At 46.9% G+C, this 22,992-nt stretch overlaps 1 protein-coding gene across 3 annotated transcripts in view; it reads right to left on the bottom strand.

The window, feature by feature from the left end:
- Nucleotides 1-4,031: 4,031 nt before the first annotated feature.
- Nucleotides 4,032-22,992, bottom strand: part of SLC35E3 (solute carrier family 35 member E3) — a 34,177-nt gene continuing 15,216 nt past the window's right edge. For 2 of the 3 annotated variants that reach the window (XM_050935845.1, XM_050935841.1), the window contains one exon: nucleotides 4,032-7,847. In XM_050935845.1, the coding sequence (XP_050791802.1) occupies nucleotides 7,842-7,847 (6 nt within the window). In that variant the 3' untranslated portion in view covers nucleotides 4,032-7,841. Of the gene's footprint in view, nucleotides 7,848-10,021; nucleotides 10,115-22,992 lie in introns of those variants that run through there. The other variant, XM_050935834.1, reaches the window with a different exon arrangement.

Here is a 22,992-nt window from a genome sequence, read left to right as displayed (position 1 = left end):
AGGGTGCTTGTCTTTAGCACTCAGATGCCCAACTCCCAATGGGGTCCAAACCCAAATAAATCCACTTTACCCTTTATAAAGCTTATACTGTACAGAGTAAACACAAAAATTGTAACTCTGATAGGTATGCACAGCTGTTTGCCTCTCCCCAGGTATTAATACATACTCTGGGTCAATTAATAGGTAAAAAGTGATTCTATTAAATACAGAAAGTAGGATTTAAGTGGTTCCAAGTAGTTACAGACAGAACAAAGTAACTCACCAAGAAAAATAAAATGTGCAAATCTATATTTAATCAAACTAAATACAGATAATCTCACCCTCAAAGATGCTTCAATAAGTGTTTTCCTCAGACGACACTTTCCACACAATTCTTTCCCCTGATACAGCTCTTGTTCCAGCTCAGGTGGTAGCGAGGAGATTCTTCATGATGGCTACTCTCTCCTCCTTGTTTTGTTCTACTCATTTATATATCTTTTGCATAAGGTGGGAATCCTTTGTCCCTCTGGGTTTCCACCCCCCACACACACTGAAAAAGCACCAGGTTAAAGATGGATTCCAGTTCATGTGACATGATCACATGTCACTGTAAGACCCCAAGCCTTCATTCCTCCCAGCCTGACTCACAGGAAGGCTTGCTTGCAAACAGAGCCATCCAGTCAATTGTCCTGGCTGATGGGAGCCATTAAGATTCCAAACCACCATTAATGGCCCACACTTTGCATAATTACAATAGGCCCTCAGAGTTATATTTCATATTTCTTGTTTCAGATACAAGAGTGATTTATACAAATAAGATGACTACACTCAGTAGAGAATAAGCTTTGTAATGATACCTTACAAGAGACCTTTTGCATGAAGCATATTCCAGTTACATTATATTCACTCATCAATTTTTTATAAAATCATATAGATTTATAAAATCATCATCCTCTCCAGTTACTGTTCTATAGATTAGGCTTTAACCATGCATATATAACATACGCCTGGATTTCTGCAGACAGCAGGATTACACCCATAAGGAACATATCACAGGATCGAGGCCGTGGTCATCTGACAAAAAATCCCTGCCTGGCCTGAGGTTACTTGAATAACTGTTTGAATCAAGTTTAGCAGTTTCAACTGCAAAGAGAAAAACAGTGGCACAGGAAAGGGAAAAGTTGGATGTAGTGATAGGTATTTCTAGTCATTTCCTTTCCAGCTTATCAAGTATCAGAGGGTAGCCGTGTTAGTCTGGATCTGTAAAAGCAGCAAAGAGTCCTGTGGCACCTTATAGACTAACAGACGTTTTGGAGCATGAGCTTTCGTGGGTGAATACCCACTTCCTCAGATGCATGTGACATGCATCTGAGGAAGTGGGTATTCACCCACGAAAGCTCATGCTCCAAAACGTCTGTTAGTCTATAAGGTGCCACAGGACTCTTTGCTGCTTTTCCAGCTTATGTTCTCTTCTCCCTCTTGTCTCACAAAGTCTACATTTTTTAGTATTAGAGGGATAGCCGTGTTAGTCTGGATCTGTAAAAGCAGCGAAGAATCCTGTGGCACCTTATAGACTAACAGACGTTTTGGAGCTCCAAAACGTCTGTTAGTCTATAAGGTGCCACAGGATTCTTTGCTACTTTTACATTTTTTAATAAAACCCTCTGTAAAAACTACTATTATTTCATTCAAAACTTATTGGGTGTAGAGGTGAAGAGTTAAAGGCAGACAGAGGATTAAAATTAGGGCCCATCAATAATAGCAAGTCTACTATGTAACCCTGTTTTTTCCCTGCAAATCTTTATTTCACCTTTTTATTTATTAAGAACATAAAATTCTCTGTACTATATTAGGTCATCCAGTGTTTCCTGTATAGCTGCTTGCTTGCATCATACACCCTGACAGTTGTGCAATGCCATAGAGGTAGGCTGGGGGAAAGAGAATTTTTCTGACCTCTGTGTCAATTACCTTAAACACTGACGTATAAGGTTTGATTACATTTATTTTAGTAGCAATTACTACTATTGATGTTAAAGTTTTCTAATCCTTTAATAAATCCAGCTACAACATATTATTTATAGAACAGTTGATTGTGGTCTATGGCATTTCATCCAGGTGAATAAAAGCAGAGAGCCTTTCATATCATTCACATAACTAATTCAATGCCAGATTAAAATAAATTTTATTCGGTTTGGTACTAGATGAAGACACTCTTGCTTGCTAGTTTGATTTCCAAACTCCCCCATAATAGGCATATGTATTACTGATTTTTACTAATGTATGCAAATCAGTGGTTAAAGTAGATTGAAACAGGAGGGGAATGTGTGGAAAACAGCTGTTTACTCAGTCCAAGGAGAGATGGGGAAGCTACCCTCTCCTTTAATCCCTGATTCAAATATTTTATAAGTATAGGGTCTTCAAATTAAAAAGATAAAATGTAAATTAATTTTAGTAATAGAATTATTTGTTTCTAGCAATTGTATTTACTAATTATACTGTTAATTGTAGGTCAGTAGAGCTGGTCAAAATTTTGCATTCAAAATCTTTTTTTAACCCCCCCCCTTTTTTTTTTTTAAACTGAAGCATTTGGTTTTTAACGTTTTCCACTTTTCCGCTGAAACCTACAACTGCCAATTTTTTAAATTGAAATCTAGGAATGGAAAGAACAGACCTGAATTATTTGAGAGTGGAAGCAGAATAAAGGTAAGAACTGCACATGTTTAATTCTAATCTTAATCATTTTAATAGCGTAATATAGTACAGCCTTGCTTATCAGAACATCATGGAGAACACAAAGTAAGTTTGGATAATTATGTTTTTGGATATTGAGAGAATTTTCATTGTCGAACATGATCCTGTTTCAGGTAGCGTTTAGAGATGTACCAAAGCTCAACAAAGCTACTTACCCATTACAACTAACATAGGCCTGGTTTATACCTAAAAATTAGATTGAACTAGGTATATTGCTCAGGAAAAAAAAAAAGTTTGCTCCCTGTTTGATATAATTAGGTCGACCTAATCCTCACTGTAGATACAGCTAAATCGATGGAAGAATTCTTCCATCAACCTAGCTACCAGCCACCTCTCAGAGGCCTTGTCTACACCACAAAGTTGCAGCGCTGGTGAGGGGGTTACAGCGCTGCAACTTAGGAGGTGTACACATCTGCAGGGCATTACCAGCGCTGCAACTCCCTGTTTGCAGCGCTGGCCGTACACCCGGTCGAACCTCGGGTGTAGAGGATCCAGTGCTGGTGATCCAGCGCTGGTCATCAGGTGTAGACACTCACCAGCGTTTTTCTTGACCTCCGTGGAATAAGCAGGTATCCTTCCCCGCGGTTTGCTCTCGCGTTCCCCGAACCCCCCCGCAAGCAGGTCTCCTTCCCCGCGGTGTGCTCTCGCGTTCCCCGAACCCCCAAGACAAGCAGGTCTCCTTCCCCGTGGTTTGCAGGGGGGTTCGGGGAACGCGAGAGCAAACCGCGGGGAAGGAGACCTGCTTGCAGGGGGGTTAGGGGAACGCGAGAGCAAACCGCGGGGAAGGAGACCTGCTTGCGAGGGGGTTCGGGGAACACCGGAGCAAACCACGGGGGAGACCTGCTTGCGGGGGGGTTCGGGGAACACCGGAGCAAACCGCGGGGAAGGAGACCTGCTTGCGGGGGGGTTCGGGGAACGCGAGAGCAAACCGCAGGGAAGGAGACCTGCTTGCGGGGGGGTTCGGGGAACACCGGAGCAAACCGCGGGTTAGGAGACCTGCTTGCAGGGGGGTTCGGGGAACGCGAGAGCAAACCGCGGAGAAGGAGACCTGCTTGCGGGGGGGTTCGGGGAACACCAGAGCAAACCGCGGGGAAGGAGACCTGCTTCCCCGCGGTTTGCTCTCGTGTTCCCCGAACCCCCCTGCAAGCCGCCCAACAGCGCTGCAGTGTGGCCACATCTAACACCAGTTGCAGCGCTGGTTGCTGTAAGTGTGGCCACTCTGCAGCGCTGGCCCTATACAGCTGTACTAATACAGCTGTAACAACCAGCGCTGCAAAATTGTAGATGTAGACATACCCAGAGAGGTGAATTAATTACAGAGACAGAAAAACCTCTTCCATTGATGTAGGAAGCATCTATGCTATGAAACTACAGTGGCACAGCTGTAGCCATTATAATGTAGCTATGCCCTTGTCTGCACAAGAGATAGACAAAAGTCTAGAGCCCTGCGTGGATACAAATTTATATCCATGACTGCAAATCGGTACCCATCCTGCGAAAGGGGCAGAACATGGGGCTGCTGCTCCTAGGAGCCAGCACCTCATGCTGGCAGCTCCTCCGGCACGGCTGTACCGCCCACAGCCCTGCCCCCGTCCCTTTCACATAGCTGTCTGTCTCCTGTCTGGGGGTGTGCGTTCCCCTTTAACATAAGAGCGCAACCAGGGACAGCTGCTGGAAGCCTGGTGCCCACCCTGGTGGGCAGGACTGGGAGCGGTACAGCCATACTGGAGGAGCTGCTGGTGCGGGACACTGGCTTTTGGGAGTGGCAGCCCCGCCCCACGTTCTGTTTCTTTTGCCGCTGCGGTTCCTGGGAGAGCCTTGCGGTTCCGCAGGTAACGATTTATATCCATGGGTATAGATTTGTATCCGCGCAGGGCTATACAAATGTCTGGGCTTGTCCATTGGACAAATAGTTTTTCAACAGGACCATGTAAAAAATTCCAGTGATCATTAAATCTAGGTATTTGTGCGTAAAGTACTTAGATTTTCAAGACAGTCTTGTTATCCTTCTAAAACACAAAGCTCAAGGTCCAAGAAGTTACACAATGAGCGGCATTTAAACAATTGCCAGAATTTTTGAGATGTGTTTACATTCCATTATCCCGAGAATTTCAAAGTGCATAAAGATTGTTTTCATGAGGACAGAATGTCCTAGCCTACAGCTGACAAGGCAAGAATCCTCTCAGATTTATCCCTCCCTAACCAAATGTAGCCAGAACCTAACTTGATACTCATACAAAAAGTATTAAAGTGTGCAGAGCTGAACTGCTAGAAGTTTTACTGTTGGACTTAACATAAAACAGCAGTGACAGTTTTTACCCTACACTAGGAAATGATTGAATTAACACTATTTTATTCCTGTACAGAATGCAACTAGTGAACTTGGGCAAAACAATTAAAAGCACAGACAGAGAACACCTCTTACATCAACACAACAGCTATTACATTCAAAACAGAAAGATATCATTTGCTTAGTCTTTACAAATGTATGTCAAAGTATCAGGACTTGTAGCTGTATTTGTGGCATAGTTTTGCTCAGGCTGTATATAAGTGACATGCCTGTTTAAATCATCAGTAACTTTTACTGTGATTAATATAGCCCATGCTCTTAAAAAACAGGCAGTTATGTCTATCCTTTTCCACTCAGCCAGCGAGTGTCTTGCTGCGACCAATGAGCGTGAGAGTGTTCTTCAGCTGATAACTACTGTTCCCAGACCTATCAACAGGGGAAAAGTTTCTGACCATGATTTTTATTAGCTTTTGGGCACAAATCTTTTTTCAGGCAGAATTTATAGTAAGCCAGTGGGTGATTGATCTAGTTTAAAAATCTGCTGTTCTTTTTTCACATCTGCAGTGGTGCAGCTGTAGCAATACTATGCCTCTGGTATTGATAGTTTTTTATGACATGATGATAAAGCAAAAGAGTGTGCTTCTCTCTCTCCCCCTCCTTACAGTGCTTACACTGTTGCTTGCTGCCACTGGTGCAGTTGCACCATTGTTGGCAGTTGCTGTAATACAAGACTGTTTTTATTGTAAGACTATTTTTGCTAGTGTAGACAAAACCAGAGTGTGATATTTTTAGGTGGAATGGCAGCTTGTGCCCTTAAGACAGCAAATATTCTCATTGTTCCAATGGCCCAGAAACAAAAGGAGGCCACCACCACTTTAAAGCCCTGCCCGGTGACATGATTAGAGCCATAGCTAACATGTCTGTGGTTGCTCATTAAGGACCAATACAAATTTAAACTCTGCCTAAAGACATGATTCATAATTGCTTCATTTGTAAGCTAGAAATAGGTTTTCCCCATACCTCTTTAGAATATGGGTCTGTACTACAACAGACATTTCCCCTATGGAAAAGCCAGGTTGCTATACCATATGGATGAACTCTGTAAGGCTGCAGCTACACTATAAAAAGGATGCCACCTTCAAGGAGTGTAGGGACTTGTCTAGCCGTTGTAGTTAAGTCAGCTCCTGCTGCATAAAATGTTCTACAAAGTTTAGGCACTATTTTAGTGCCACTAAGGCCTGGCCTGCACTTAAAAGTTTTGCCGACCTAGTTATATCTGTTCAGAATACGGGGAAAAAATGCACCCCTAATTAGGGTGACCAGATATCCCATTTTTAAGCCCTGCTGCAGGTGACCTGACTTTTTCCTTAAAATGTGCAAATTGTCCTGTATTTTCTGCCTCCTCCCTCCATCAGTATTGGCGGCTCCGGCTGCTGGCTGGATCTCTGCTTGCCAGCTGCACACCCACCCAGTGGTGAGTGGGGTGGTCCAAAGGCCAAAGGTGGGGGTTGGTGTGCAAAGCTGGTGGCTGGGCAAAGCTGTAGCAAGTGCGAGGCCAGGCCTCTCCCACTGCTGGTCTGTCAGCGCAGCCCCCGCTGAATGCCAGCTCTGGAGTGTGTGGGGGAGTGATTTCCAGCCTGTTTCCCCCTTCCCTCCCCTGCCCCGCCAGCTCCACGGCAGCCACCCGGGAAGGGGATTAGCACCCTCTTCACTTGCCCATCGCCCCCCCACCACCACGATGTGTGGGGGGGAGAGGGGAAAGAGATGAGCTCTGCAGAGACATGGGCCAGGTCATCTCTTCCTCCCTCCCTCCTCCCCTGTGGCTGTAAGTAGCTCCCATCCCTTCCCTCCTGCACAGTGCCGATAGGCTGCTGCTGGCCACATTCTGGTGTGAACTCTGACAGAAATCTGTGGAGGGGGGTATGTGACCCTGTGTGCCCCCTCCACGTGTTGCCTCAGGAAGACATGGTACCAGGCACTGGGAGAGGGGGGCCTAGCCAGGCATGGAGGGTGGAGAGTGCTGGGCAGGGAGCACTGGTTGGTCACCCTCCCATGAGACAGAGGGGTATGTGTGTGTCACCTCTCCCCATGGGGGGGGAGGGAAGGGGTGTGTGTATCACCCCTCCCTCGGTGAACCTTAAAGCCTTAAAGATAAAGAAGGTAAATAAAAAGAATGCAACTACGCAGTATTACTTTTTACCGGGGGCTCAGTCAACTTAATGTAAATTTGAATGTTTGTACTACATAGTTCTGATTGATTGCTGTTTAACTTGCTTGAATTCACGTAATTTTACCTGGTGTCCCATATTCAGCATAGGGAAATATGGTCACCCTGCCCATAACTCACATAGGTGTGTTAGCAAATCCCTAGCGTAGACACATTTATACTAGCAAAAAAAGTCAGTTTGTCAGCAGACCTTATTTTGTTTGGGAAACCAATGAGCTATACCAGCAAAAGCACTCTTGGTAGTATAACCCATGTTTCTACAAAGAAACCATTTCTAATGTTGACAAGACATACATCTTATTGTGTGTAAATGGAAAGTATGAAGATTCTGTCACTTCATCCCTCAAAAGTGGCCATTTCTGACCAGACGACATTAATAGTAGCAACCTTGAGATGAGTCATAGCGATGCCAGAAACCTGTCTCTGAGGGAGTCGGATGGCACAGTTTCTGCCAGTTACCTTTTTTTTTTTTTTTTGCTGCCTTAAGAAGGGGTGGATGGTGTCTTCCATCCTGCATGCTACTGTAAAAGGTCTCCAGAGGTGATCCCAGCAATTACAGGCCAGTAAGCTTGACTTCAGTCCCACGCAAACTGGTTAAAACTATAACAAAGAAGAAAATTGTCAAACACATAGATTAACATAACTTGTTGAGGAAGAGTCAACATGTTTTTTGTAAAGGAAAATCATGCCTCACTAATCTACTAGAATTCTTTGAGGGGGGTCAACAAGTATGTGAACAAGGGGGATCCAGTGGATATACTGTACTCAGATTTTCAGAAAGCCTGTGACAAAATCCCTCACAAAAGGCTCTTGAGCAAAGTAAGCTGTCACAGGATAAGAGGGAAGGTCCTCTCATGGACTGGTAACTGATTAAAAGATAGGAAACAAAGGGTAGGAATAAATGGTCAGTTTTGAGAATGGAGAGGGATAAATAGTGGTGTCCCCCAAGAGTCTGTACTGGGACCAGTCCTATTCAACATATTCATAAATGATCTGGAAAAGGGGATAAAAAACGGGGTGGCAAAATTGGCAGATGATACCAAACTACTCAAGATAGTTAAATCCCCGGCAAACTGCGAAGAGCTACAAAAGGATCTCTCAAAACTGGGTGACTGGGCAATAAAATGGCAGATGAAATTCAGTGTTAATAAATGCAAAGTAATGCACTTTGCAAAGCATAATCCCAACTATACATATAAAATGATGGGGTCTAAATTAGCTGTTACCACTCAAGAAAGAGATTTTGTAATCATTGCGGATAGTTCTCTGAAAACATCCACTCAATGTGCAAAAAAGCAAACACAATGTTGGGCATCATTAAGAAAGGGATAGATAAGAAGACAGAAAATAGCATATTCCCCTCTATATAAATCCATGGTATGCCCACACCTTGAATACTACATGCAGATGGGGTCGCCCCATCTCAAAAAAGATGCATTGGAATTGGAAAAGGTTCAGAAAAGAGCAACAAAAATGATTAGGGGTATGGAATGGCTGCCGTATGAGGAGAGATTAATAAAACTGGGACTTTTCAACTTTGAAAAAAAGACAAATAAGGGGGGGATATTATAAAGGTCTATAAAATCATGACTAGTGTGGAGAAAGTAAACAAGGAAGTGTTATTTACGCCTCATAACACACGAATTAGGGGTCACCAAATGAAATGAATAGGCAGCAGGTTTAAAACAAACAAAAGGAAATACTTCTTTACACAACACAGTCAATCTGTGGAACTCTGCCAGAGGATATTGTGAAGGCCAAGACTAAAACAGGGTTCAAAAAAGAACTAGATAAATTCATGAAGGATAGGTCCATCAATGGCTATTAGCAAGGATGGACAGGGAGAGTATCCGTAGCCTCTGGGTATGGCTACGCTTACAGTTGTACAGCACTGGGAGTTACAGCTGTCTTCACACAGCTGTGTAGGGAAAGCACTGCAGTGTGGCCACACTGACAGCTACCAGCGCTGCAGTGTGGCCACATTTGCAGCATTTGCAGCACTGTTGGGAGTGGTGCATTGTGGGCAGCTATCCCAGCGTTCAAGTGGCTGCAACGTGCTTTTCAAAACGGGGGTGGGGTGGAGTGTGACAGGGAGCGTGGGGGAGACAGAGAGAGTGGATTTTTGGAGCTGACACTGTTCTCAGCTCCCTGCCTTGCAAGTTCTAAGGACTGGAAGATACACAGCACCTACCTTCAAATCATTTTAAAAGTTTTGACCCCTTCCCCTTTCTTATTCACTAAATGCAAATTATGCACTCCTAAATAGCCTTCAGACCACATAAGCAGCTGCTCAACAAGGACTCCCCTCTCTCCTCAAGCAAACAGCTGTGAACATTCCAAAGCAATTCCCCTGCCTCCACTCACTAGCTGGAGCAAAGAGCAGCTGTGTTTGTTTTTTAGATAAGTAGCTCTGGGGAGCTCGGAGTTCAGCCATTCTTCCAGTTTGTTGTGGACAGGAATTCTGGGATACCTCCTAATACCCTGGAGGCCAATAACAGTACTTTTGGTGGCCACACTTGATGAGCAGCGCTGCATCACCAGCGCTGCAATCGTTACACCCCAAGCAGACCAGGTGTACAGCCAGCGCTGCAGCCAGGGAGTTGCAGCGCTGGATGTGCCTTGCAGGTGTGGACAGTTACTAAGTTGCAGCGCTGTAAACCCACCACCAGCGCTGCAACTCTCCAGTGTAGCCAAGCCCTTAGTTTGCCAGGGACTGGAAATGGGTAACAGGGAGTGGATCACTTGATGATTACCTGTTCTGTTAATTCCCTCTGGGGCACCTGGCATTGGCCACTGTTGGAAGACAGGATACTGGCCTAGATGGATCTTTGGTCCCCATATGGCTGTTCTTATGTGTGACGTGCAGTCTAAAATATAAGTGAATATAATGTAACTGAGATATGCTTCATGCAGAAGGTCTCTTGTAAGGCATCGTTACAAAGTTTATAATCTACTGAGTGTGGTCATCTTATTTGTATAAATGTACCACTCTTGTACCTGAAACTAGAAATATGAAATATAACTCTGAGGGCCTATTGTAATTATGTAAAGTGTGGGCCATTAATGGTGGTTAGGAATCTTGATGACTCCCATTAACTAGGAAGATTGTCTGCAAATGGCTGTGTTTTACCTGTAAGTCTTCCTGTATGTGTGCTGGCAAGTGGGTAATGAAGTCTTGCAGTGACATGTGATCATGTCCCCTGAACTGGAATCCATCTTTAACCTGGTATCTTTCCATTGAGAAGAAGGGGGTGGGAACTCAGAGAGGGACAAAAGGATTCCCGCCTTATGCAAAAGATATATAAAGGCATGGAAGAGAACAAAGAGGGAGAAGAGCCATCGTGAAGAATCCCCTAGCTATCACCTGAGCTGGAACAAAAGCTGTACCAGGGGAAAGAATTGTGCCTGAAAGGTGTCCAGTCTGAGGAAAAAGCCTACTGAAGCATCTCTGAGGGTGAGATTATCTGTATTTAGTTTGCTTAGACATAGATTTGCGCATTTTATTTTATTTTTCTTGGTGACTTACTTTGTTCTGTCTGTTACTACTTGGAACCACTTAAATCCTACTTTCTGTATTTAATAAAATCCCTTTTTACTTATTAATTAACTCAGAGTATGTATTAATACCTGGGGAAGCAAACAACTGTGCATCTCTCTCTATCAGTGTTATAGAGAGTGAACAATTTATGAGTTTACCCTGCATACGCTTTATACAGGGTAAAACAAATTTATTTGGATTTAGACCCCATTGGGAGTTGGGCATCTGAGTGCTAAAGACAAGCACACTTTTGTGAGCTGTTTTCAGGTAAACCTGCAGCTTTGGGGCAGGTAATTCAGACCCTGGCTCTTTGTTGGAGCAGTCGGGAGTGTCTGGCTCAGCAAGACAGGGTGCTGGAGTCCTGAGCTGGCAGGGAAAACAGGAGCAGAGGTAGTCTTGGCACATCAGTTGACAACTCCCAGGGGGTCTTCTGTGATCCAACCCATCACATTACAGGCAAGTCTTATCTTACGCGAGGGTTCCGTTTCGCGGTTAGTGCACAAAGCAAAAACCGTGTATACTCAAAATTACATCCCCAAGCCCTTTAAATCCCGCCTGCAGCTCCAACGGCCAGGCCGGGATGACATTTAAAGGGCTCCTCCGGGCTCCCTGCAGTACAGAGTAAAGCTGAAATCGCGTATCTTAAATGCGCGTAAGTTGCAACAGACATGTATGTTCTTGTTAGGTCTCATAAAAGTCATGTCAGTCCCTAGTCCAGAAAGCACGAATGGTAACACTTACAGAAGAACTGGAATACTGGACTATATCTTGCCTGCCATGTTCTCAGCTTTGTTACCATTAGCTGGGGCTCTCACAGCAGGTCTGGGACAAACTGACAATTCTGGCTCCCAAACTAGTACTTGGTTGCTATGCAAGTCCACAGGAGGCTTGGTGGATACTTTGGGCCTGAGAATCCCATCGAGCTCATTTCAGAAGGGACAGAAATGCCTTTGAACTGCAATGATCCAGTCAGGCCTGGTCTACAACTAAAATAAACGTTGACCTAAGTCCGATCTACACTACAAAGTTAGGACAATGTACGTCGCCTTGCATTGCCTGTTTGTATGTATACACTTAAATTTGTTTCAAGCTTATGGAACCATCTCATTACAGCAGGCTCCCTGCCTGCCCTGGCCCCGCGCCACTCCTGGAAGCGGCCGGAACCATGTCCCTGTGGCCGGTGTGGGAAGGAGGAGGCAGAGGGCTCCGTGCCCTGCCCTCGCCTGCAGGCACTGTCCCCCGCAGCTCCCATCAGCCAGGAACGGGGAACCGCAGCCAATGCTTCAGGGGTGGTACCCACAGGCAAGGGCAGCACACGGAGGAGCCACCTGCCCCACCCTCAGGAACCACTGCCGGACATGCTAGCCACTTCTGGGAGCAGTGCGGGGCCAGGGAAGGCAGGGAGCCTGCTTTACCCCCACTGTGCATTGCTGCCACCCCAGAGCTGCTCAAGGTAAGCCGTGCCAGGCCAGAGCCCAACCCCTCCTGCACCCTAACCCCCTGCCCTGAGCCCTCTGCCACACCCTTACCCCCTGCCATGAGCCCCTTCCAACATTGCGCATCCCGTCGAGCCCCCAAACTCCTGCCCTGAGCCCCTTGCCACATCCCACACCCCTCCTGCACCCCAACCCCCTGCCAAGCCCCCTCCTGCACCCCAACCCCTTGCCCTGAGCCCCTTCCTGCACACCACACCCACTCCCACACCCCTTCTTGCACCCCAACACCCTGCCTCAGCCCTACATTCATGGCCCTGCATACAATTTCTCCACCCAGATGTGGCCCTCGGGCCAAAAAGTTTGCTCACCCCTGCGTTACAGCAACTCAGTAAAATCACCTCCCCAAACAGTTGACCTATTGAGGTCAATGCAGTACAAGTATAAGTATAGATGCTATATGACATGTGTTGACCCTAACATTCCTCCAGTAGCTGTTCCACAATGCCCTATTCTCTATGACATGATTGTTCTGATCACAACTGTAAACTCCACTGCCCAAGGGGTCGTGGAGACCAGAAGCCACCGCCCCACCCCTTAAAACCTCCTGTGCATTTTGAAATGCCTTTTCTTGATTTCCCACCTAGCACTCTTCACACTTGGCATTGACATGAATATGCACACCACCAACACAAGCAGCCAAGTATGCATGCGCCCAAGTGACATAAACAAACTTTTGCATCAACCAAAATTTGTAGTACAGACAGACATGGCCCTAGCAATGTCATTTGGGCTCACTGAGAGACATAGTTAAGCCAACTTAAGCCTTGGTGTGGAAACTGCCGACGGAATAATTCTTCCATTGACCTAGCTACTGCCTCTGGAAAGGTGGAGTAACTGCAGCAACAGAAAAACCCTTTCCATTGCTGTAGCAAGCATTCTACGCTACAGTAGCATAGCTGCAGTTCCAGGTGCCGAATTTTCATTGTGTTGGGGGGTGCTCAACCCCCGACTCTGCCCCAGGCCCCGGCCCCACTCCACTTCTACTCTCAGTGCCACACCCCACCCTGCCTCTTCCCGCCCCTACTACCCCTGCCCCTCTCCCGAGTGCACCATGTCCTCACTCCTTCCCGCCCCCCCCTCCCCGCATGCTGCAAAACAGCTGATTGCAGTGGGCAGGGAGGGAAGGGGAGGCACTGATCAGCAGAGCCCGCTAGTGGGAAGGAGGCACTGGGGGGGGTAGAGGGGACCTCATGGGGGGGCTGCCAGTGGATGCTCATCGCCCACCATTTTTTACCAGCTGTGCTGCTGTACCATGGACATACTCTCACTCTCTGAAACCTCACGCTGCTTCTTCACACCCTTAATTTTGTCACAACACTGTCTGGCATTCTGTTCAGTGCCAACTGAGCCAGAAGCTGGGCCATCTTTGGTATACATTGAAGTGTTCTAAATAATGGAATTAATCAGTAAGAATGAGGGTCTTTGGGTCTGGCTCAGGCTAGCTGTCAGCACAATCACATGATGGCCTTCCATAAGGCATTGTGGGAAGCACAGTAGGGCAGTTGTTTGCACAGAAATTCAGCCATCTTGCAGAAAGGCATGCTGTGATTTCCACTTAGCATAGTCTCAGTTCAGGTAACTTGAATATTTTTTTAGGGGATAGGGCCTCAGAGGGAAGAGTGCTGGTTACTGAATCAACACACACCTCTTCTTATGTTTTCCTCATCTGTACAAGACATGACCAGATCCAACCCTGTTTAATATCTAAAATCTGATGAAACCACAGCCTGAGGTACCATGGCTTCATAAACACAATGCTAGCATAGACCTAAAAAAAAGTTTTTCTAACAAACACTAGTCATGTGTTCTGGACTCTTAAAAGGCACTCAGTTCAACTGGGGCCTTACTGGTTAGAGCATTATTTTATAATTAAGCACAAGCTGCCTCAAAAACACTCTTGATGTTGGAACAATTCTGGGTCAGTACACACACTTCCTGTGCTTGTTTTTTAATTGATTTCCCATCATACATTTGGGAGCAGTTTTTAATTCAGTCCCTGCCTGCCCAATTCTGATTCATGCTGGCTCTTGGTAACAGCTGACTCAACCACAAGACCAGAGTTAACAAACTAATTTTGTGAATCTGCCACTAAGACTCTAACTGGCAAAGAAAAATTAAATAAATAAAACTAATCCCTCAAATTTGTGTTGAGATCACCAGCATCTAGCACGCAGCTGAGTGATGAAATTTAAGCCCCATCTATACCAGATTCCCCCATGTTAGGAAATTATTTTTAAACTGATAAGTTAAATATAAATGCCAAACAAAATTATTCTATCTGATGTGGAGTGGCCAGGGCATGTTTTTTTTTTAAATGGCTGTCTCAAGACAGGGCCAAGGAGTGTTTTTATGATGCTGCAGCAGAAAATCCCAGGAAAAGATTTTTCTGATGAGGTTCATTATAGCTTTGGCTAAGACATCACTGAGTGGGGAAATAGAATGTATTTCTTCCTCCTGAACTCTTCCCTCATTTTTTTTGTTGCTAAGAGAGATGGGTAAAGTCTGTAACTGTAGTAACAAGTTCTACTAATCAGCAACTGTGAAAATATATTTTTCCAGTGATCTCGCCTGCAGCGAAAAGTCGACTGCTTCATATCTGCTCATATATATCCGGTCTCAAATTTATGATGGGTTGTGTGCCTGAATTAAACAAAGTAGGATGATACTATTTGCTACCAGGATTGTTTTATTCAGTGCTTAGTTGTCTTCCCTCTAATGCACCACTTAAACTAGCACAAAGCATCTTTCTATGGCAGGGAGTGGCCTAGAAGGGAATAGTATCAACAAACTAACAGGATTAATGTAAGTGGCAGCAACACATTGTTTGAGATTTGGGACAATGAGCAATCTGAAGAGCCTAACTAACAAAAAAATCCAGCCTCCCGTGAGACACCTATTTAAAAACCAATGGGAAATGCTTTGAATGTATGCAAGGGGCAATATATCCCTTAGAATGACTGTGAACAGCCACCACAAAATTTGGATTCCCATCCTGTTGATGGTAGGGTTAGGCAGAGGTTCACTAGTAAATTCAGTCTGCAATTTGGAGGCAGGGGGGAGAAGACAGATAAGAGGTAGCCCTTAATTGAATGTCTGGAGTCTGCTTACATTTCCATTTGGTTTCAGCAACAAAACCCAGCAGGATTTTCTATTCAGTAAGGTCCTTCTCCATGTAGTGCCATCCTACTTATCTGTTCTTGTTGCCCCTGTGGTGCTCGCCTTTTTTGTCCAGCTCTCCTAGAAGTGCTTTTATGCTTCTTTCCATGTTTTCCCTTATGCATCCAACTAGTTCATAAAGCCACTACCCTATCCTCCCTTCTAGGTTCCCATCAGGTCCACTACGGTGCCAACTGATAATGACTAGGCAGGCAGCTTAGAGCAGGGGTGGGCAAACTTTTTGGCCTGAGAGCCACATTGGGGTTGCACAACTGTATGGAGGGTCAGGTAGCGAAGGTTGTGCCTCCTCAAACAGCCTGGCCCCCACCCCCTATCTGCTCCCTCCCACTTCCCGCCCCCTGACTGCCCCCCTCAAAACCCCCAATCCATCCACCCCCCCTGCTTTGTCCCCTGACTGCCCCCTCCCGGGACCCCCGCCCCCATCCAACCCCCCCGCTCCCTGTCCTCTGACCCCTACCCCCACCCCCGACAGCCTCCCTGGGACCCCCACCCCCTATCCAACCTCCCTCTGCTCCTTGTCCCCTGACCACTCCATCCCGGGACCCCCCCCACCCCTAACTGCCGCCTGGGATCCCACCCCCTTATCCATCCCCCTGCTCCCTGTCCCCTGACTGCCCTCCTGACCCCTATCCACATCCCTGCCCCAACAGGCCCCGTGGGACTCCCACTCCCAAGCCTCCCTGTTCCCCATTCCCTGACTGCCCCCCCAGAACCTCCGCTCCATCCAACCACCTTCTCCTCCCTGACTGCCCCCCAGGACTCCCCGCTCCCTTAGCAACCCCCCCGCCCTCCCCCCGCCCCCTTACCAGCAGCAGGAGCTCACACCCGCTCAGAGCGGTGGGCCAGAGTGTGGTCACCACAGCGGTGTGGCTGCGGGGGAGGAGGACTAGGCTCCCCAGCCGGGAGCTCAAGGGCTGGATGTGCAGTTCTTGGTTTTGTTCTAAGAAAAAATTCTTTCCACTTACTCTGAAATAGAGAAATCACAGGGGGAGGCCCAAATCTTGCTCTAAGCAGGTTTCAGCAGATTGGAAGTATTGTTGCAAGACTTATGAAACAGAGGTGGCTGGGGAGCAACTGAAGAAAAGGCAAGAAATAAGACTTCTGGGGGAAAGGACAGTACTAAAGGAAAGAGGTGGGGAGAAGGGGGGAAAGAGGTTGCAAACTGTGAGACTTCATAGTTACTAGAGAAGAGCATTGTGCTGCTGTTGCCAAGTGACTCCTTTAGGGTAAAATATGTTTAGAAAACCATTCAAGAGGTCTTTGTTGTAGAATCAGAATTAGCTCCATGCTCTGCAGCAAACTATCAGCAGAAAATTTGTTTGCCAGCAACAGTGCCATCTCGTGGCCAAAAAAAGCTTTTAAAAACCATGCAAAATAGGATCATAGAAGTTAAAAATATCATGTTTTTTGGATCATCTAGTCCATAGGTTCTCAACCTTTTTCTTGCTGAGGCCCCCCCTCAATATGCCATAAAAATGCCAGGGCGCAGTAAGGGTTGGGGGCTCCGGGCTGAGACCCTTGGGCATAGGCATAGTTTTCAGGACTGGGGCAAGGATATTTGCACCCTAGACGAAACTTCCACCTTGCGCCCCCCCGTAACATCGGTTCATTGAGGGGCAAATCTCAACGAGCCTTTATAGACCCCAGGGCCAGCTGTGCCCAGGGGCTGCTCCCCAGACCAGGTTCCCCCCCTCCCTGCCCCTGAACACCCCTGGAGGGTGCACAGCCCCCCTGTGAGCCCTCCCCACCCCAGCAGTGCCCACCTCGTGTCCACTCACTGGCTTTGCCAGGTTTGGGCTGCTGCAGCAGCTTGGCAGGGAGGAACTGCCTTCTGGGGGCTCCTGCAGAAGATGCATGTGAGCAGAGGCCCCTGTGCGCCGTCCCCCCCACCCCAGTTCCCCTCTTGCCACGCTCAGGCTCTGCGGTTCCTGGGAGTGTGAGCCACCGCCCCTCCAGGAGCAGGCTCAGGGTCCCACACCCCACCAGCAGCTCACAGGCCCAGGAGCCACAGAACCCGAGCGTGGCAAGGGGGAGCTTGGGGGCGCATTGAGGCCTCTGCCCGTATCCATCTGCTGCAGCCTGCAGGAGCCCCCTGGGGAGGTGCCAGGCCGCAGTCCGGACAGAAGGGGTGGGGGGAGAGGCTGCTCCCTGCTAGAGGCGCTGCTGCCGCCTTTGCAGGACTCCTGCCCCCCTGCGCCGTGCCGGTTCCTCCATGGCTGGGGCTCGCTGCCACCGCAAGCGGGACACTCTGGCTCTGGAAGGCAGCTCCTCCCTGCTGAGCCAGAGCACCACTTTTTGGCGCCCCCAGGGCCGTCCTTAGGATTTATGAGGCCCTATGCAGTATTATTAAACTGGTGCCCCTATTCCCAACAGCAGCCTGAGCTTGCAGCCAGGCAGAGGCGGAAGGACAAGGCAGAAAGAACAAGACACCTGGCCCACCTCACAGTGGCGGAGAGTCACAGTTCCCCGCAGAGGTCTCTGTACCCTCTCCCTCACACAGAATGGACATGCAGAAGGTACCTAATTAAAGGCACTAAACTTGGAAATAAAAAATGTCAGTCACAGGTTTTTTGATATACCCTGAAGTTTCTGAGATTTATTTGCAAAAACTTTGTAGTAAGGGTGAGTCAGCTGTCTTGCTAAATACAACATTAAATATTATGGAATACATGATGCAGCTCTTCTCTGTTTTACATTTTCATAATCAGTATTTCTAAGCTGATTTTATATTTTAAATGTACTCATAGACTCATAGGTCAGAAGGGACCAATATGATCATCTAGTCTGACCTCCTGCACAAGGCAGGCCACAGAACCCTACCCATCCACTTTTATAACAACCCCTAACCCAGGACTGAGTTATTGAAATCCTCAAAATTGGTTTGAAGACCTCAAGCTGCAGAGAATCCACCAGCAAGCGACCCATGCCCCACGCTGCAGGGGAAGGCGAAAAACCTCCAGGGCCCCTGCCAATCCGCCCTGGAGGAAAATTCCTTCCCGACCCCAAATATGGCGATCAGCTAAACCCTGAGCATGTACTCAAGCCTTCGTAAAGTAATCATTCCAGATTAATCAGTCACAGAGGTTTAGTGTGTTCATAACGTTAATTGCTTTTAGAAAAAGGGACACTAATCATACTACGTGTGATCTCCATAACAATTTCACCAACTTTAAAAAAATATGTTTCCAAAGATTTTAGGCATAACAAAGGATTTTATATCTTACTAAGGTACTGATTTTGCTTAAAACTAGTTCATCAGATAGTCAGAAGTAAAGAAAGGGAAACTCTTTGTCCAGCTATCTAGAAGCAAAGGGCTGTTGCTTCCTTCAAGGTGGTGCGGGTGTGTGTGTGTGAAGGGAGAAATGGATGGACAGAAAGGACAGGAAGACTTTGGAAGTAAGTTTTTTTACTATAGTAATTAAAATGTGTATTTTAGATAAGGGTGGTCTTTTGAAGAATTTATTTAAAAAACCATATGTCTGAAGATCCAAGCATTTAAGGCTAAAGATGATTGTGCATCTAAAAATCTGTGCAAGGATTTCTTAGAGATGTGATTTTATAATCTTCACCAACTCACTAATGAAATATGTTTAAAGCAAATTTTAAACTAAGGTCCTGTAGACTGACATGTTCTGAGTAAATATTTACAATCATGCACAACTGTTTTTGTCAGTACATTCAGAAACTGACAGTAGATACCTGGGGGTTGGCAAATGCCTGTTAAATGTCTTCATTACCCCTTGAATGGCTCTTTTTTAACAGTTTCAGTGTTGTGCTAATAGGTCTGGCAGGCTGGAGACTCCCTCTTTTAACTACTAGATCCCCTTCCCAGGAAGACTCAGCTTGTCTACATCACAAAGTTGCAGCGCTGGTGAGGGGGTTACAGCGCTGCAACTTAGGAGGTGTACACATCTGCAGGGCATCACCAGCGCTGCAACTCCCTGTTTGCAGCGCTGGCCGTACTCCCGTTGTGTCTCGGGTGTAGAGGATCCAGCGCTGGTGATCCAGCGCTGGTAATCAAGTGTAGACACTTACCAGCGCTTTTCTTGACCTCCGTGGAATAAGCAGGTATCCCAGCATACCTGAGGAAGCCTCTGGTAATCAAGCAGGTCTCCTCCCCGGTTTGTTCTCGTGTTCCCCGAACCCCCGAGCAAGCAGGTCTCCTTCCCCGGTTTGCTCTCGCGTTCCCCGAACCCCCGTGCAAGCAGGTCTCCTTCCCTGCGGTTTGCAGGGGGGTTCGGGGAACGCGAGAGCAAACCGCGGCGAAGCTGGTCTCCTTCCCCCGTTTGCTCTCGCGTTCCCCGAACCCCCGAGCAAGCAGGTCTCCTTCCCTGCGGTTTGCAGGGTGGTTCGGGGAACGCGAGAGCAAACCGCGGCGAAGCTGGTTTCCTTCCCCGGTTTGCTCTCGCGTTCCCCGAACCCTCCTTGAAGCCGCCCAACAGCGCTGCAGTGTGGCCACATCTAACACCACTTGCAGCGCTGGTTGCTGTAAGTGTGGCCACTCTGCAGCGCTGGCCCTATACAGCTGTACTAATACAGCTGTAACAACCAGCGCTGCAAAATTGTAGATGTAGACATACCCTCAGAGCCTGCAGGAACAGGGATAGGAAAACCAGGGGGTGGACATTAAGACCCAGTGGTGCCCCAAATTTTCAAGTGCCCTACCCAGCTGCCCATGCCTAAGGACAGCCCTAGGCACCCCCAACCACTTGCCGTCCTAGGCCACTGCCTATTTCGCCTAGTTCAAGGGTCGGCAACCTTTCAGAAGTAGTGTGCCGAGTCTTCATTTATTCACTCTAATTTAAGGTTTTGCATGCCAGTAATACATTTTAATGTTTTTAGAAGGTCTCTTTCTATAAGTCTATAATATATAACTAAACTATTGTTGTATGTAAAATAAATAAGGTTTTTAAAATGTTTAAGAAGCTTCATTTAAAATTAAATTAAAATGCAGAGCCCACCGGACCGGTGGCCAGGACCCCGACGGGCCCTGTGTAAACCCAGCTGGCCAAACAGTGCACAGAATACAGCTTCTTTTCAGAAAATTATGTTGACTCTGACAAGAGCCTTTGGGTTCTCATGTCATCCACAGAGGAAAAAAAATCAGATTCCAAGGATGGGTCCAGTTGGAAACCTGGGTACACCACCAGACACACGAGGGACATGCTCACACACCTGGGGTAGGGGGGGGGAAACCTGCACAAAACAGAGCAGTGGGAGGCAGCTGGTCTGGAAGGAACAGGGATACTTGGTGGGGCTGAGTAGTGGCGGGGAAGACGAGGAAGGGGGTAGGGTCAGAATCAGTTGTCCTCTTGGCCTGCATGCTATCTACAAATGATGCCACAACCACCAGTAATTCCTACCAACAAGTTTTCTTTCTGTTAAAAAAGGAAGTTAAATGGCAAAAAGCTTGATTAATGGAGAATTAAGAATTCCTGATGACAGCTCATCTTCTTCCAGAACGTCAGCTTCAGCAAAATTCAAATGTTAGAAAACCAGGAAAGACAGAGTTAAGGTATACACCCATGTAACCTTACCTTTGCCCTCTTTGTGCGACACCCATAACACCCTTACTTGCACTCTGCTTTTTCACTGTCAAGGAAAGGAGCTATATTTTAAAGAATATATTTTAAAGAGTCCTTATTGAGCTTGCAGGACCAAACCATCCCGATATGAAGAAAGAATAGTAAATATGGCAGGCCACCAGCTTGGCTTAACAGTGAAATCCTTGCTGATCTTAAACACAAAAAAGAGGCTTAAAAAAAGTGGAAGATTGGACAAATGACCAGGGAGGAGTCAGGCATGCAGGAGTGAAATCAGGAAGGCCAAATTATACTTGGAGTTGCAGCTAGCAAGAGATGTTAAGAGTAACAAGAAGGGTGTCTTCAGGTATGTTAGCAACAAGAAGAAAGTCAAGGAAAGCGTGGGCCCCTTACTGAATGAGGCAGTGCTGCCCAGGGGATTCAGGGGGCCTGGAGCAAAGCAATTTCGGTAGCCTCTTCCATAAAAAAAGTTGCAATACTATAGAATACTATATTCTCGTGGGGGCCCCTGTGGGGCCTGGGGCAAATTCCCCCACTTGCCCCATCCTCTGGGCAGCCCTGGAATGAGGGAGGCAACCTAGAGACAGAGCATGTGGAAAAAGCTAATGTACTAAATTCTTTTTTTGCCTTTGTCTTCACGAACAAGGTCAGTTCCCAGACTACTGCACTAGTCAGCATAGCATGAGGGGGAGGTGACCAGCCCTCTGTAGAGAAAGAAGCAGTTCAGGACTATTTAGAAAAGCTGGACAAGCACAAGTCCATGGGGCCGGATGTGCTACATCCGAGGGTACTAAAGGAGTTAGTGGATGTGATTGCAGAGCCATTGGCCATTATCTTTGAAAACTCATGGCGATTGGGGGAGGTCCTGGATGACTGGAAAAGGGCTAATGTAGTGCCCATCTTTAAAAAAGGGAAGGAGGATCCGGGGAACTACAGGCCAGTCAGTCTCACCTCAGTCCCTGGAAAAATCATAGAGCAGGTCCTCAAGGAATCAATTCTGATGCACTTAGAGGAGAGGAAAGTGATCAGAAACAATCAGCATGGATTCACCAAGGGCAAGTCATGCCTGACTAACTCAATTGCCTTCTATGATGAGATAATTGACTCTGTGGATGAGGGGAAAGCCGTGGACATGTTATTCCTTGACTTTAGCAAAGCTTTTGATACGGTCTCCCACAGTATTCTTGACGGCAAGTTAAAGAAGTATGGGCTGGATGAATGGACTATAAGGTGGACAGAGAGCTGGCTAGATCGTGAGGCTCAACGGGTAGTGATCAATAGCTCGATGTCTAGTTGGCAGCTGATATCAAGCGGAGTGCCCAGGGTTGGTCTTCGGGCCGGTTTTGTTCAATATCTTCATTAATGATCTGGAGGATGGCGTGGACTGCACCCTCAGCAAGTTTGCAGATGACACTAAACTGGCAGGAGTGGTAGATACGCTGGCGGGTAGGGATACAGAGGGATCTAGACAAATTAGAGGCCAAAAGCAATCTGATGAGGTTCAACAAGGACAAGTGCAGAGTCCTGCACTTAGGACAGAAGAATCCCATGCACTGCTACAGACTAGGGACCGAGTGGCTATGAAGCAGTTCTGCAGAAAAGGACCTAGGGTGACAGTGGACAAGAAGCTGGATATGAGTGAACAGTGTGCCCTTGTTGCCAAGACGGCTGCCGGCATTTTGGGCTGTATAAATAGGGGCATTGCCAGCAAACTGAGGGACATGGTGAGGCCTTATCTGGAGTACTGTGTCCAGTCTGGTGCCCCACACTACAAGAAGGATGTGGAAAAATTAGAAAGAGTCCAGCAGAAGGCAATAAAAATGATTAGGGGGCTGGAGCACATGACTTATGAGGAGAGGCTGAGGGAACTGGGAATGTTTAGTCTGGAGAAGAGAAGAATGAGGGGGGATTTGATAGCTGCTTTCAACTACCTGAAAGGGGATTCCAAAGAGGATGGATCTAGACCAGGGGTCGGCAGCTTTTCAGAAGTG

The sequence above is a fragment of the Gopherus flavomarginatus genome, chromosome 1 (genome assembly GCF_025201925.1).
Source record: "Gopherus flavomarginatus isolate rGopFla2 chromosome 1, rGopFla2.mat.asm, whole genome shotgun sequence".
Classification (NCBI taxonomy): domain Eukaryota; kingdom Metazoa; phylum Chordata; order Testudines; family Testudinidae; genus Gopherus; species Gopherus flavomarginatus.
This window is presented reverse-complemented; position numbering and strand designations above follow the sequence as displayed.